A 16,100-nucleotide genomic window follows, 5' to 3' on the forward strand; every position below is an offset into this window, starting at 1 on the left:
GGGAAAGTATGGACCAGAAGTTCTGTGGTATGGTCTAAGTGTTTGCATCCCTCAGAATTTATACTGAAAGCCTAATCACCAATGTGACAGCATTAGGAGGTAGGGTCTTTGAGAAGCAATTAGGTGGAGGACAGAGTCCTGATGAATCGGATAAGAGCCTTATAAAGTGCATCAGAGAGATCCCTTGCCTGTTTCCACCATGTGAGGATTCAATGAGAAAGTGCCATCTATGAACCCGGAAGTGGCCGTCAATACAGAATCTACCAGTGTCTTGATCCTAGCCCTCAGAATTGTGAGAAATTTCTGTTGTTTATAAGCTACTCCTTCTATGACACTGTTACAGAAGCCCAAATGGACTAAGACACAATAGTGAGAGGGATGCTGGAATAGTGGTTCATGCCTGTAATCCCAGCACTTGGTAGGCAGACACAAGAGGATCATGAGTTCAAGGCCAGCCTGGGCTACATGTGAGAACTTGTCTCAAAAATAAATAAACAAACAAAAAGAGTCAGAGGGAATCTTTTAAACATACAGAGCATAATATTCTTTTTCCAAAAAGGCTTTCTTGGTTACCCACACTTGTAATATAAAGCCCAAATATCTTTTTATTATTTAATTTTTATTAATGTATATGCATTGTACAAAGAGGTTTCATTGTGATAGTTCCATACGTGCATGTAACGCACTTTGAATTCACCTCCTCTATTACTCTTTCTATCCCTCCCTCCCCTCTTTTTAGCACAATTTTTAATGGATTTCATCATTCTGTTTTCATACAAAGTTCTTGGATAACAGTCCCCTATCACCCTCTCCTTTTGCGCTCTTTCTTTCACTGGTTCCCCTCCCAAGACAGTTCCCATTTTACACTCATGTCTTTTTATTTTTTTGGTGTTTTTTTCTGGTCTAGATTCTGAATAGAGAGAAAACAGGTGATATTTGTCTTTCTCAATCTGAAAAGCCCAAATTTCTTAGTATAGATTGCAAGACTCAGTGTCTGCCTATTTCTTTTGTTTCTGTGTACTTTTTCTCACATTTAAAGATGCAGATATACTGAATTTTTTTCAATTACCTGAACATATATCACTCTAGGTCTTTTTAAATATAAATATAAATATAAATACACACACACACACACACACACACACACACACACACACACACACTCTGACCTGCCTAGAATATCTTCTTCTACCCTTAACTTAACTTCTGCTAATCTTTGAGATTCAGCATGGACATAATTTCATCCAAAAGCATTTCCCTCTTTAGGTACACCTCCTAAGTGTTCCTATAGCATGCTGCACTTCCTTTAAGGTCTGCGTCACATTGTGTTGTAATAACTTAGATCCTCCTTTTGGAGGGCGTGGTTTCCATTCTGTCAGCCAGGGTTGCATCTCCCAGATAATATAGTATCCCTTAATGCAGGGGATACACTAGGCACTCAATATTTGCCAAGCAAATGAGAGATTCTTTTTCAGCCTTACTACAAATCCTAATATTATAATTCAGACATCAGCAAAATTTCAAATGTGTTTCAGTGCTACCTCATCTCCTTAAGAAGCAAAAACTAGGTAAAATTCTTTGTTTTTTCTACCAATCTTTACAAACTCTCTTGCTGATCATTTCCTATTTCTTTCTTCCTAAGTGTCATCCACCTACTATGTTCTCTGGACATCTAAGGTCTCCTAAAACGACTAGATCTGACTTCCAGTTCTGAGTTTCTCTTCTCTTCCTACTATGTTATTAAAGTTACTGCTTCTGAGCCAGGCATCAGTGGCTCATGCCTGTAATCCTAGGAACTTGGGAGGCTGAGATCAGGAGGATCTGGGTTAGAAAGACCCTGTTCTCAACCAATACCTAGAAGCAGTGCTGTATGCCTGTCATCCCAGCTATAGCAGGAAGTGTTAAATAGGAGGATGTGGTCCTGGGCAAAAAAGCAAGACCTTACCTCAAAAATAACCAGAGCAAAAAGGCCTGGAGGTGTGGTTCAACTGGTTCAGCAACTGCCTAGCAATCATAAAACTGTGAGTTCAAACCCCAATACTTCCAAAAAATAAAAAATAAATTTACTGTTTCTGAAGTCAGAGTTTCAAGTTAAACCAATTCAAACTATAATACAACAACCTTCTCATGGGTACTTAGTTTTTTTTAAAATAACTTCATAGTGTATTAAATTATTGAGTTTATAAAAGTAGTAGAGGCTCATAGGGAAATTTGCCCCTCTCACAGAGTTAGTCACTACTAACATTTAGGGTATTCCCTTCTTGTTTTGATGTTTTACTAAACACTATTATACAAGCACTTTCCATCTTACCAAAAGCTTTACAAAAAAGCCAACTATAATATTATTTAATTGGGGGAACACATCATGTTTTATATAATTATCCCCCTAAGAACATTTTCACAGAAAACCTGCCTCATCTAAATTCATCTCTAATTAAACATGTATCGGGGTTTTTGTTTGTTTGTTTGTTTCAGTAGGAAGCTTCCATGTTCCATCTGAAGTACTTTTATTTCCACTGTCATCATCAGGTCTCCCTCAGAGCCCTTGTCCGTATTTAGAAAGCAGAGACATACCACATCTAACCTTGGTCTCTTTAACTTTTTGATAAGTGTGCTTCAGAGAGAGAGAGAGAGAGAGAGAGAGAGAGAAACAGGCAGAGAGACAGAAAAAGGAAGGACAGACAAAAAAAAAAAAACAAAACAGGTGCCACAATATTGAATATTTGAAACCTCAACTTACTGCTAGAACATAAAAACTGTGTTTGCATAGGATTATTAATTTTCTTTCATTCTATTAAAAAATTATCACTCTGGCTGCTTTGGAAAAAAGATCTTCAAAATCATACTGTCCCTTACCAGTGCCAATACATTCAGAAATTCTCTTGTGTCAAAATGTAGCAAAGTCCGGACATAAGGATAGATTTCCTCCTCGGGTGATGCTTCTGTTGAATGCAGGCGAATCAGAAACTCAAAAACCTGCAAGGTGAAAAGCTATTGTTCATTATGTTCTCTCATCTTACAAAGCATCTTACTGAAGCAATAATTCCCATTTAGATAAAATAAAGGCAGGCTGAATGCAGTTTAAATTGCCAGTGAGTTATAAGGTCTCTTTTAAATCCTCTCACAACTAAAATTGTTGACATTAGTGACAGAGTGAGTGAAGTATAATCTGCAACTGCAATTTGTCTTCAGTGCATCTTAAGAGATGTACAGAGTAAAACTGCTGTGAAAATGGTACTAACCTGGTTTTTAACCAAGGGAACAAGGTCTTCAGGGATGTCACCAAGGGGATAGGCACGACCTGCCAGACAACAGCTAGAAGAGAAGAGGGAGGCCAGATCTGGTGACTTATAAAGGAGTAACTTTCAAGCAAGTAATGCATTGCTTCTCAGACAGAGATTCAAGTTTGATTTTGAAGTAGGCTTAGCTTTTGTCAGTTAGGTCAAGTTCAAAGATCACATTACTGCTTCTGCACAGTAGGGTGACTACAGATAATGATAGTGTGCTGCATATTTTGAAAGTTTTTTGAGTGTTGTCACTATAAAGAAAAGATAAATGTTTAAGGTGATAAATATGTTTGTCCTGATTTAAATATCACACTATGTAGACATTTATCAAAAACACTTCCTGGGAAAAAATTGCATGGTACTTCATAAATATGTTCAATTTTTATGTTTCCATTTATTAGTTTAAAAAAAAAAGGATGATTGCCAATTCCAATAATGTGGGAAATGGGAATGGTGGTGAAGCAACCCATCCTGTGCCTGAGTAGGGGGGGGGGCTCCGTTTCTGTGTAGCTGCGTGGATGGGGCAGGACAGAATGAAGACACCACCCAAAGACCTCATACTCAGCATCTAGAAAGAACATAATTATCACACTCAACTATGATTTGCCTGCTAGAAGCCTGATGTTCTCAGAGACTTTCTTAACTCATGACTTTATGAATGGTGGTTAAAAATGGGGAATGAGGCTAATAAATGTTGGGAACATCTGGGACGGCCCTTCAAGGAGAGTTAGAATCTGAGAAATTCACCCACAGCCATTATGGCTAGTGATGCCTTGTGGGCTGAATTATTACAAATGTCTTCTGAATATATCTTTTTTTTTTTTTCAATGCTTTCCATGTTTTGAGCTCAAAGTTTAAACCACTTTGAACCAGGCACTGATTTTCAATGTTAGATGAGAGATAACCAGAATACAGCAGTTTCAAGCACAGACGATAAAGTGCTAGGTAAATGCTGCTACATTTTTTCTCACCAAAGAATCAATGTATCAAGTGTGAGGGAGGTCTCAAAGTTAACTTAGATGCTGGATAAAAGCTAAAATGATGCTCTGGCAGGCAGTACCACCTTCCTACCTTCCTGCCAACCAGCTATCTGGCTAAAACTTCCACCAGGACTTAATTCTGCTCTGCAGAGCCTACTGGAATGAACTCTGTTCTAGGAGTCTGGAGACACACATTTCAGTTTTACCTCTATCACTAACTTGTATGTGATTTGAACAAATCTCTTCCCCTTATGTGTAAAACAGTTTCTGGTAGTAAAAATAAAATACATCAAGACTTCTCAACCACAGTCAGGTAATTCTTTGTGGTGGGGATACCCTATGTATTGTGGGATGTTTAGCAGTATCATGGGCCTCTGTTCACTAGATGACAGGAACAATCCTCTCTTCTATCCCTTATAGGGGTAACCAAAAATGTCTTTGGATATTCAAGCTAAGAACAACTACTCCACATAAAAGAACCGTGAAAGATAAAAGCACTATATGGATAAAAGATAAAAGTACGTCTTACAACATAGGGAAAATACAGAAGTCACAGATAAATAAATAAAAAACTCTTACCTAATATATACAAGAAGTTTGTTGCCCATAACAACTTGCTCATCTGAAAAAGAAAGAAATGTATGTTTAGCAGTTTTTAGTTTTTAGTTTCAAAACTTTTTCAGATATGTAATCTTTATGTGCAAACAAAAACTAAAACTTGGCATTTAAGGTAAGGCAAATATACTTCCAAATACTGAAAAACTGAGATAAAATTACTATAACTTTAAAAGAATTTCCATTAGATTCTCTTCATAGACACAAAATCTGTATGAGTTATTCATTGACAAATGTAGAAGGAATAGATCTGAGGGTAAAAACCTAAGTATTGTTGGCTTATTCTCTAGCCTGGGTACAGGGGAAGGTATAGAGCAAGCTGTGGATTCATGAATTGGAGATCATGGCCAATTAGTTGATATTAAGGTTCAGCTGTAAGTCTTCTCATTTGTAATATGGACTTCTATTACCCACACATCTCTAGTGCTGAGAAGACTAACTCTATTCTGAAACATTTCAAGTAACGGCCTTTCAATAAATCTTTAGGGATCTTTCTATTCTAAGGTCAAAAATGTGAGATCTGTCATTTTGTGAGATAAGCCTATTTCTTTGACTAAAGGACATCAAAAAGATAATTATACCAATTTTTAGGCCAAGAGTCAAGAGCAACATACAATGTAATAGAAACATTGAAGTAATCAATGAAACTTGAAGTAATCAAGTAATCAGGAATGCTTATGATGTGCAGATTATGGGAATCTATAGTTTGTAATAATGAAGAATTAAAATTTCTGCTTTTGGTACACAAATAAGAGATGTAATACAAGCATTGTACAATAAACTGAATTGATATAGTGTTTAATTTTAAGCAAGTATACAACTTTTATCAGTAATCCTTTAAAAAGACTGTACACGTGTGATGTTATTTGTATAAATAAATTTGAGTTGCTCAAAATTATATGAGAAATTACATTTTTTTCGGTTCCAAATGTTATTTAATCCAGCTCAACTAATATGATACAAGGTAATGACTGCCTTCCTGGTATACCAAGTTCAGGATTATTGATTAACTAAGCAAACACTTTCTTTTTTTTATTTTTTTTTTATTATTCATATGTGCATACAATGCTTGGGTCATTTCTCCCCCCTTCCCCCACCCCTTCCCTTACCACCCACTCCGCCCCCTCCCTCTCCCCCCCACCCCCTCGCTACCAGGCAGGAACTATTTTGCCCTTATCTCTAATTTTGTTGAAGAGAGAGTATAAGCAATAATAGGAAGGACCAAGGGTTTTTGCTAGTTGAGATAAGGATAGCTATACAGGGAGTTGACTCACATTAATTTAATTTCCTATGCGTGTGTGTCACCTTCTAGGTTAATTCTTTTTGATCTAACCTTTTCTCTAGTTCCTGGTCCCCTTCTCCTATTGGCCTCAGTTGCTTTTAAGGTATCTGCTTTAGTTTCTCTGCGTTGAGGGCAACAAATGCTAGCTAATTTTTTAGGTGTCTTACCTATCCTCATATCTCCCTTGTGTGCACTCGTTTTTATCTTGTGATCAAAGTTCAATCCCCTTGTTGTGTAAGCAAACACTTTCATTGCTAGAATGTCAGGTGGAATGTATCTAGCTCATGGTACTCCTAGAGAGAGCTAAATTCACTCATTTCAAATAGCCATCTGCATTATTCCATCCACTACTGTGAGACCCTTAAGAGCAGGGGTCTGTGTTATCTCCATATTTCTAACATCCTGTATAGTGATTAGTAAATGTATAGTGAACTGAAATGATACAGTGCCTAATTTTCTAAACCTCTTCTCTTCCCAAGGTGCTCTTTTAAACAATTTTCTGGTGTAAAAACTCAACAACTCCAGGCGTGTTTTTCAAAGCTATATTCCACATTTATTTCTGGTGAATACAGATATAAAAGCCAATTTTCAAGTCTGTTTAAAAACATTAGGTTCAGGGCTGCTATTAGGTATGACAAATTAAGACTGTACACAATGGACTGCCCTGCCTTGCCCTTACAGAGAAAAGTTGCAGACCTGGCCATAATACAAAACAACTACCTAACGTTACTAAGACCAGATGGAAGCATAAGCTCTGACGGGCAGTTCAGACTCAGATTCCCCAGTGTGGCTTTTGCTCTGGGGACGTGAACTAGGACTTGTATTCATGAACCACAGTGGAAAGACTCCTAGTCTTTCTGGCCTAAGGGAAAGTGAAATCAAGAAACCAGGAATGGAGATTGGAAGGATCACAGTTTGTGGCCAACCTGGACAAAAAGTCAGTGAGAAAAAAAATGCCTGATAAAACAAAGAAAAAAAATAATACTCAGTCAAGAAAAATAACAGACTCCAGAATCTCCACAATGTAACATTGAAATACCAGGACACAACTCAAAATGACCCAACATATGAAAAAACAAACAAATAAATAAATAAATAAACCTTCAAAGAAAAGAAACTGAACAAGTCCAATCCTGAGATGAATAAAGTGTTAGAGCTAATAGACCAGGACTTCAAAGGAACTATTATAAATTTCCTCAATGAAGCAAAAATATGACATGAACATTTCAATAGATAAATGAGCTGCAGCAGAAAACAGAACCATTAAAAAAAAAGGAACAGAAATTACAGACTGAAAAATACAATTGTCGAAAATAAAAATTTGCTGAGTGACTGCGACAACAGACGGACATGGAAGAGGAAACACCAAGGTACTTCAAGGTAGAGGAACAGAAATTATCTAGCATGGAGAAGAGTAAGAAAAGCCCAGACCAGACAGAAAGAGGACAAAACATAGCAAAACACACCCTGAGATGGTAGAGTAAGGGCCTCCAAAAATATGTTCCTCTATTAATGCAGGGAAAACTGTCAAAATCAGCTTTTTCAGAATTCTTAAAAACTAAAGATCTGTCATCTCTGAGAAATGTTTATTTGCATATAAAGCCTGAATCTCAGAAAGGACAGAGGGTTCTACAGTTGTGACTTTACTAGTACTACCCTCCTTTCCCTGGTATCACTAAAGCTTTTAAAACTAACAGCCTCAGGCAGGCACTGGTGGCTCACACCTGTAATCCTAGCTACTTGGGAGGCTGAGATTCAGAGGATGGTGGTTTAGGGCCAGCCCAGGCAAATAGTTTGAGAGACTCCCAACTCCAAATAACCAGAGTGAAACAGACTGCAGGTGTGGCTCAAGTGGTAAAGCATCTGCTTTGCAAGCTTCAAGTCCTAAGTTCAAATGCTGGTCCTGCTCACTAAAATAAACAAATACATAAATAAATCCAATAGCCTCTTAACTGCACAACTGTGAAAGCCAGCAATGCAGCACCCACCTGAGAGAAAATAATAGGTTTAGAGCTCCCCAACTACCCTATCCAAGAGAATCGTTACTATTGGACCAATCTGCAGCTCACTTAAAGCTCCATTCTCAGGGAAATTATCTGATAAAACAAAGCAGAGAAAATACTCAGTGGGAAAAATAAACAAATAACAGAATCCAGAATCTCTACACATCTTTCCTTATTCTGACTCAAAACAGCACTACCCCCAGTGCATTTGCAAAAAAAACAAGCAGCCTACTGTTTATCCTACAGCTGTCTGAAGCAGTTGTAAGTAACAACAGGCCCTTCAAAAAACTTATAAGGAATAACTGGAGAATGGGTCTGCAGGTTGTTTGAAAAGCTCCAACATATTCCTGGAATTCTGGAAGGATCTGCACATGTGCGGGACTGAGCACATACCAGGGAAGATCAGAAAAGGCCCCTTCTTATAACCAATGGCTGACTTTGAAACTCCGCCCAAGAGTGAACTGAAGTGAAGGTGAACACAAAACTGTAAATTGCTGCCCAAGAACTGACCAGTCCAAAATAAAGAGATCCTACATAAAGCAACTTACACTGATTACTATCCTGGCTCAGACTGGCCCCAATGTTCTTACAGAGGAAAAGACAATTGGAATTGTGGATGGCATTTTCAGGAAGAAAAGTGCTCCAGATAATACATATAAAGGCAGAGGACATTATGGAAGAACTGACTGGCAGCAGAAATGGTCAGAAAAGCAACATCCCAGTCCTTGGTGATCTTGGACAAATTGAGAAGAGGGACAAGTACCCATGATGGCATTGAATATTTTATTAGAGATGTGAAATCCTTAACCCTGCCTGCCATTCATTATCCACCAATTTGTTAAAAAACTAGAAAGAAAGTTACTCATAATGGGTATAGAATTACCAATGAGATTCTTGGTCAATGAGGATGAAAGCAAACAGGAGCCAGGTGAAGAACAAGTCCTGACTGTTGCTTTGTCAAATAACCAGAGGGACTGCAATAAAATTATAGACTAAATGTGACTAAACTAGTAGGTGTTTTTGGAGAAATTTTAAAGAAAGGAGCTTACAAGTCAAAAGAGCTGGAAGGTTTAAACATGGAAAGAAAAGATCTTTTTTGCAATGTTATGGATCTTACATAATGCAAAAGACCTGCAACAGCAGACAGGAGTTTGAAATGGAAGAAATACATTCTTCTCTTCTTAATTAAATGAAGACTATATTTTTAAACAAAAAATAGAGAATAAAACTTTTTTGCCAATTAAAAATTCTGTTCCATCTGTAGAAAATGACTCTCCAGTAACACTTATCTTTGTGTGATATGTGAGCATAACATTATGGCCAAAATCATTCCTAATGGAAGCAGAGCAGCCTCTTGTGAAGAAAGGCTTTTTCTCAGGTTTTGTGTTTCTGACTTTTCAAAGTATAAATGCTTTTTATTATTAAGACTTTCAGTATGTAATTAGAAAATTTCATAGACAGTAAGTTTCACATAAAATCAAAACCTTGTAAATAATGCCTAACATGGTAGGATGCAGTTCAGGAAATTTCAGAGAGTGATATAAAAATTGAATTCATATTTTTATTTGTTTCAGTTCAGTTAAATGGCAACTGTGTAAATCTGGCAGGAATCTTACCTTTTCATTTGAACTAAAATAATTTTATAATGCCACCAGCTTATTCACCATTTTTTGTGATAAGAATTTTTGATAAAAAACATAATTACCTAACTTTTAGAAACTACAAAACCAAAGGAATAAAGTCACATGCAATTTGAAAAGTTAAATGTTGTCAGAGTTTTAAGCAATTTAAAGACTGTTAGATAAAATTATCATTTGTCTAAGTGATAAATATTTAATGAATACTTGCTATAAGAAATTAAGCAAGAACTGATAGAATTGAAGTGAGAAATAAACAATGCAACAATAATATTTAAAGATTTCAATAACCCAATTTCAATAATGGATAAAACAATTAGTAGAAGATGAACAGTAAACAGAAGACTTGAACAAACTATAAGCCAACTAGACCTTCCAGATAGCTACAGAACATTCCACTAACCAACAGGACATATTCAATACATTATTCTCAATTATACATGGAATATTCTTCACAACAGACCATATATTAACCCATAAAATAGATCTCAAGAAATTTTAAAAGACAGAAATTATAAAGCATGTTCTCTGAAGTAGAAAGAAATTAGAAATCAGTATCAGAAGGAAATGTGGAAAATGCACAAATAGGTAGAGATTAGATAACATACTTTTAAATGAACAACATCATAACGGAGATTAGAAATAGAAGGGTGCAAGAAGAACTTGTTACTGAAAGGAACCATGCAGTTCTTTCTATGGTTTCATTATGGTGGTACTTATATGATATGATTACTGAAAGTCACAGGGCACACAGAAAATTGGTAAATTTTATAACATTTAAATATAAAAAAAAGAAAAATTAAGGTTTATAAAATTAATACCTGTTAGTGTTTTTCCTGCATTCAGAGGAGGAGCAATGACTCTGAAAAGTTTCTGTATTAAAATTAATAGAAAAATAATCACCATTATTTCAAAGTATAATTTTTAAGATAATTAAGAATCTTATATTTTTAATTGCCTTTCTCTGATGGGATTAGTCATTTGCTGTTGAAATTAAATATAAAACAATGTACACACACTGTTTAGAAGAATCACTAAGGGAAAATCATCCTTGACCATATTCCTCACTGAAAGAAACCATTTAATAAAAACTAGTTATACGAAGGTCTTTGTTGAGATGGTAATTTCTGATATAAGGTATCTCAGGTTCTTAAAAGAGCTTATTCTTTAAAAAAAAAATAGTAAACAAATGAAGAGATTAATATCCCACCAAAGTGGTAATGAAGATCACTTTAAACTGAAAGCATCTAAACAATTAGCAGCCACAGGGGGAAAAAAACAAAACAAAAACTCCATTTTCTAAACTTAAGCAGAGCCTCCCAAAAATACAGCTACCATGGATCCCCCAGAGCAAGTTTCCTCTTTGGGAGAAAACTAGCTCATAGCACTAGGAACTTCAAATCTAGCCGTCCATTAGTATCAAGAAGCCCAAAAAAGTGGGACATGAACCTAGTCCCAGCTACTCAAGAGGCTGAGGCAGGAAGGTCACAGGGGTTTGAGGTCAGCCAACATAGTAAGACCCTAAGTTCAAAAAAATTATATATATACACACCCCCACACCCACACCAACACACATACACACACACACACACACACACACACACACACGCACACACATACCTATATATATCCCAAAGAACTGTCCATAGTTTCCCATTGAAGCCCTACCTCCATCCTCTTCCTGTTCTTTGTTCAGCTGGCATGTAAACTTTACCTCTGGCTATTCACAGAGCTAATCATTATGGAGTACAGAGTGCTTCCATACATGTAAGATAAGCCTTGTCTTTTCTCCCATTAATCTGCATATTGTAGTTCCTTTCCCACTGGCCCCTCACTGTTTACCACCGTTGGGACCTAAGTTGATAGAGGAAAAGTTTTTCCTTCCAACACAAAGCACTACTTTTTTCTCAGAAGCAACAAAAACTAAATTAAGGAAAGATTTCAGAGGCTACCATAGTCATTTAACTGTGATGAGATGATGCTATCTTTCATTCTGAAAAACCTAGAAAATTTCAAAAGAAACCTCTTAAAGCATACCTCTTCAAATATGAAAACAGCTAAACTTCATGAAAACAGCTAAACTGTAAACAGTGAAAAGAGAATTATAAAAGAGGAACCACAGGATGCACTTAACCTCCCACTGCTATTTGATAATAAATGCCAAGCTCCTGCTGAAAGCCACTAAGCTTGAAAACTACTCTGAACACAGAACAAGATAACCTCAACATCCCAGTGCTCCATCTGAGATACAGGGTCTACCTGTAAAGCAGACGGTGAGGAGTAAAGCCTACACAAAACAAAAAATTCAAAAGTAGCAACCATTTCTGTCAACGTAGAATGAAAGTCAAATCTGTTTTGAGGAATTATTTTGAGAGCAACTAGAAACTACATTAATTTTTTCTACTTGTGGTCTAAAAGGGGCATACAGAACATTTTTGCAAGCAAGAAGTACTGGACCTCACCAAGCAGGCAGCGTCTTTCTCAGGGAAGCACTGGACCTTCATGAGGAAGCAGCTGAGAGGTGTTAAGGGAAAGAATACTTGACACATGGACAATCAGGGTCAACTTCAGTTAATGAGAAATGTGGCACTAATTTTAGAAACTGAACAAGGGAAGAGAGGTATGACCAAAATTAAAGAGTCATGGATTAGAGGGATACTTACCCAACAAGCTAATATGTTTTAAAAAGCATGAAATTTCAGACCGACTGCTGACTTAATAACACGGAAGATAGTTTTGGATGTCATCAAATTTGCAAAAAACTTGACTGGATGCCAGCAGTAGATGCCTGGCTTTTTTGAGGTACATTAGTCACTGTAATAAAGCAGTGGCCTGGGAAGGTACTACACATAACTGTAGTCCTATTAGCCAATGTAAGGCAAATAACAAGAAGGATAAAATCAAAGTCTAATTAATTTTCAGGTCCTTTTGGTAAGGAAAATTTTTAAAAATACTACCAACAATGCTACACAATTCTGAATTTGTCTGAATTGACATCTCACCAATTATTTTTCTTAAAGCTTTAAGAATGGAAAAGAACTTGAATTCTCTTCTCTGATTTTTCTTATTCTTTCTCTGATAAAAATTGAAATTGAAATATTCAAACATTTGCAATTTTATAAATAATGACTTCCTACCATTTTCAGGACCCACTCCCAGCAAAATATATTTGCAAAAATAGCATTACCCAGTAGCAGGTTATTATGTATAATAAGTATATAAAGTAAGTTTCTTATACTTTTTGGAAATGTTACTATAGTGTAAAAAATTCTTAGCAGAAAAAAATAATAAAGTCTCATAACCAAGTGTTACTTTTATCTATTGTTCCCTGAGACTTAAATATCTACATATGCAGATAAACAAGGAAGCAATGACAGAAGATATGAAATTGAAGGCTACTGGGGCTGAAGGTCTAATATCAAAAATATTAAAAAATAAAGATGACCTGTAAGTTCCAAGCTGAAATGGGTGCAAGTATAATAGATAAGAAATTTTAAAATAATTGCATGAAAATAATCTATTCAAAGCAAGGGGAGAACAGGGAAAAATTAACAGACAACATTACCTCCATGGGACTAATAAATTCATTCATGCCTCTGTTGTAGACATAGATCATGGCATCATATAGGCGATTTTCCCAACACATAAGAACTACCTGTAAAAAAGAAAAGTTACTTGCTCCATATAATTCAGCACATCTCACCAATTATTTTTCTTAAAGCTTTAAGAATGGAGAAGAGCTTAAATTCTCTTCCCTGATTTTTCTTACTCTTTCTCTGATAAAAACTGAAATTGAAATACTCAAACACAATAATACCTGGGTAAGTATTACTACAGGTTCACTATTATTTTAAATAGGGCAATAGCTACTTTTAAACATCCTTCAATGTCTACTTTTATTTCTTCTCTATCTTCCTCTTTTCAGAATTCATTTTACCTTTTTATTGGTGATACTGGGGTTTGAACTCAGAGCTTCACACTTAATAGACAGGCACTCTACCACTTGAGCAACTCCAACAGTCCTTTTTTGTGTTGAGTATTTTGGAGATAGAATCTCACAAACTATTTGCCCAGGCTGGCTTCAAACCACGACCCTCCTCATCTCTACCTCCAAGTAGCTAGGATTACAGGAATGAACCACCGGCATCTGGTTAGGATTCATTTTACTTTTAATGAAGAGTTAAAATATAAAAAATATTTACAAAACACCTATATTCAGGCTCTCTCCTAGGCACTGGCAATCCTGACCTAGGTCTTACCCTTATAGAAGTTACATTCATCTTAGATACCCACCAAAAGAAGGAAGGCGCACAAAATGGAATGAGCTAGTAATTGGGGAGGATATTTGATCACACAAATAATTATCTACAAATGTGATAAGCATTATAAAGGAACCTGACTTCTCTGCAGTATTCAAAAAGTCATCCCTGAGGGAGCAATGTGTAAGCTTGTATCTCAGGGATGCTGACATGTGAGCAGAAGCTGAAGGGGACTGAGGGACTCTGTAGGCAGAAGACAGTAAAGATGAAGGGCCTACAGTGGAAAGGAACTTGAAGTGTTTAAGGATGGAGAGACCCACTTGAGAAAATACGTAGGGGAAGGAAATAGATGAGCTGCAGTACAGGGCACTCTGTATTCTGGTCCTACGAGAGCTATGAGATACTATTAACTGACCAAAGGGCTAGAATAGAAGAGCAGAGGTTGGCAGAGGAGAATGATGGGGAGTAGCCAAAGGGAGAAGCAGTAAAATGAAAGTGAGGTGTCTTGAGACAGTCTTTCTAGAGGAAGGCATGTTCTGGGATCTCTTCTCTTCTTTCTCTACCCTTTCTCTCATCCAGGGTCATAAGCTTACATCTTCTTGTTGATGACTACCACACTTCAAGCTTCAGCCCTTCCCTTCCACCTGACTACCCACTTCCTTAATATCTTCACGGATGTCTAGCAGATATTGCAAAATAAAATAGCAAAGCAAGACTCCTGATTTTGTCTCTCAGATTTATACCTGCCCTAGTCTTTCAGTCTTCTTAAAGGAATCACTATCTATCCTGTTTTTAAGCAAAAAACACAAGCAACAACAAAAAAGTAGTCATTATTTTAAATTCTTCCATTCCCACAGTCCACATTCTCACATCCAATTCATCAGCAAATCAATTCTACAAAACATCCAAAACCAGGGCAATTCTCTCTATCTCACTGCTACCATCTCTGGGACCACAGTGATCTTGCTTGAAACATTCTGCTGATTTTCCACAGCACTTAGAATAAAATGGGAAAATCTGTACCTTGCCTTCTCTTTCTCACCAAGCTCCAGATCTATTTGCATTTCTTCTGTTACTTGAAAAAGGCAGAATCCTTTCTACCCTGTTTATATTAGCTTTGACCTATAACAGTTTTCTCTTCCAAGGTCTATGCATTACTGATTCCTTCCTGTCACTCAGCTTCCAAGACTCAACACTGTCTCCTCAGAAAGATTTTCTATATTTATCCAATCTCAGGTAGCATTTCATTCTCCCTCTACCATATCATCCTTTTTGATTTTTAATGTAACACTTGTTTTCTGATACCTTCTGGTGCATTTATTTGCTGTCAAAGTTTTTTGCTAAAATTTAAGCTTTATGAGAAACAAGCCTTGTTCACTAAGATAGCTGCAGTAACCTCAGAGCCTAACACTCAATAAACACTTTTTGAATCAATAAACAAATCCTGCAGAAAGAGCAAGTAAAATAAGGACTAAAAAAATTATTCGATACAGTGCAGAGAGGTCATTATTAGGATGTGAAAAAAGTGGAAATAGCAACCAATACAATGCTTTTAGAGAGTTCCTGTGTCTGGGAGGAAAGAGTCAGATTAGCAACCTGGAGGAAGGAAGAGGTGAAGGCTTGACGGGGAGAGGTGAAAAACTGAGGGGATGATTATTTGATTTTTGTTTCAGCTTAAAAAAAAGATCAAAGCATATTTACATTATGTTGGGGAAAAGCTGAAAATGCTGTTAAGAAATAAAAATTTCTCCTATATGTGACAGTCACATGAAGTTGGACTGGGAATATGCTCTGCTCTCAAATCACTGGAGTACTGTCAGACTGTATAGGCCATGCCAAATTCCCTGTATAATAGAGAGACATGCTAAAGAAAGGATCTGGCTTTACTTTGTACACTCACAGCAATTCCAGAAAGAAAACATTCACTACGTTTCCAAACCCTTCATTTCTATGTGATTTTGGACACTTTAAAAAGCTTTTGGTCTTTCTAAGAACTTTGTAAGTCACCCATATTTTAGCTCAAGAGGGCTTAGCACT

At 36.6% G+C, this 16,100-nt stretch overlaps 1 protein-coding gene and 1 pseudogene across 7 annotated transcripts in view; one reads left to right on the forward strand and one right to left on the reverse strand.

Moving 5' to 3' along the window:
* Vps8 (VPS8 subunit of CORVET complex) overlaps window positions 1-16,100 on the reverse strand; it is a 309,569-nt gene that overhangs the window by 119,171 nt on the left and 174,298 nt on the right. For all 7 annotated transcript variants that reach the window (XM_074073616.1, XM_074073619.1, XM_074073618.1 and 4 more), the window contains 5 exons: window positions 13,370-13,459; window positions 10,626-10,677; window positions 4,847-4,889; window positions 3,243-3,315; window positions 2,857-2,976 (listed from right to left, as the gene is read on the reverse strand). In XM_074073616.1, coding sequence (XP_073929717.1) covers window positions 2,857-2,976; window positions 3,243-3,315; window positions 4,847-4,889; window positions 10,626-10,677; window positions 13,370-13,459 — 378 coding nt within the window. The remainder of the gene's footprint in view (window positions 1-2,856; window positions 2,977-3,242; window positions 3,316-4,846; window positions 4,890-10,625; window positions 10,678-13,369; window positions 13,460-16,100) is intronic.
* Window positions 7,515-9,322, forward strand: LOC141423155 (DNA mismatch repair protein Msh3 pseudogene; annotated as a pseudogene).

The sequence above is a fragment of the Castor canadensis genome, chromosome 5 (genome assembly GCF_047511655.1).
Source record: "Castor canadensis chromosome 5, mCasCan1.hap1v2, whole genome shotgun sequence".
Classification (NCBI taxonomy): Eukaryota; Metazoa; Chordata; class Mammalia; order Rodentia; family Castoridae; genus Castor; species Castor canadensis.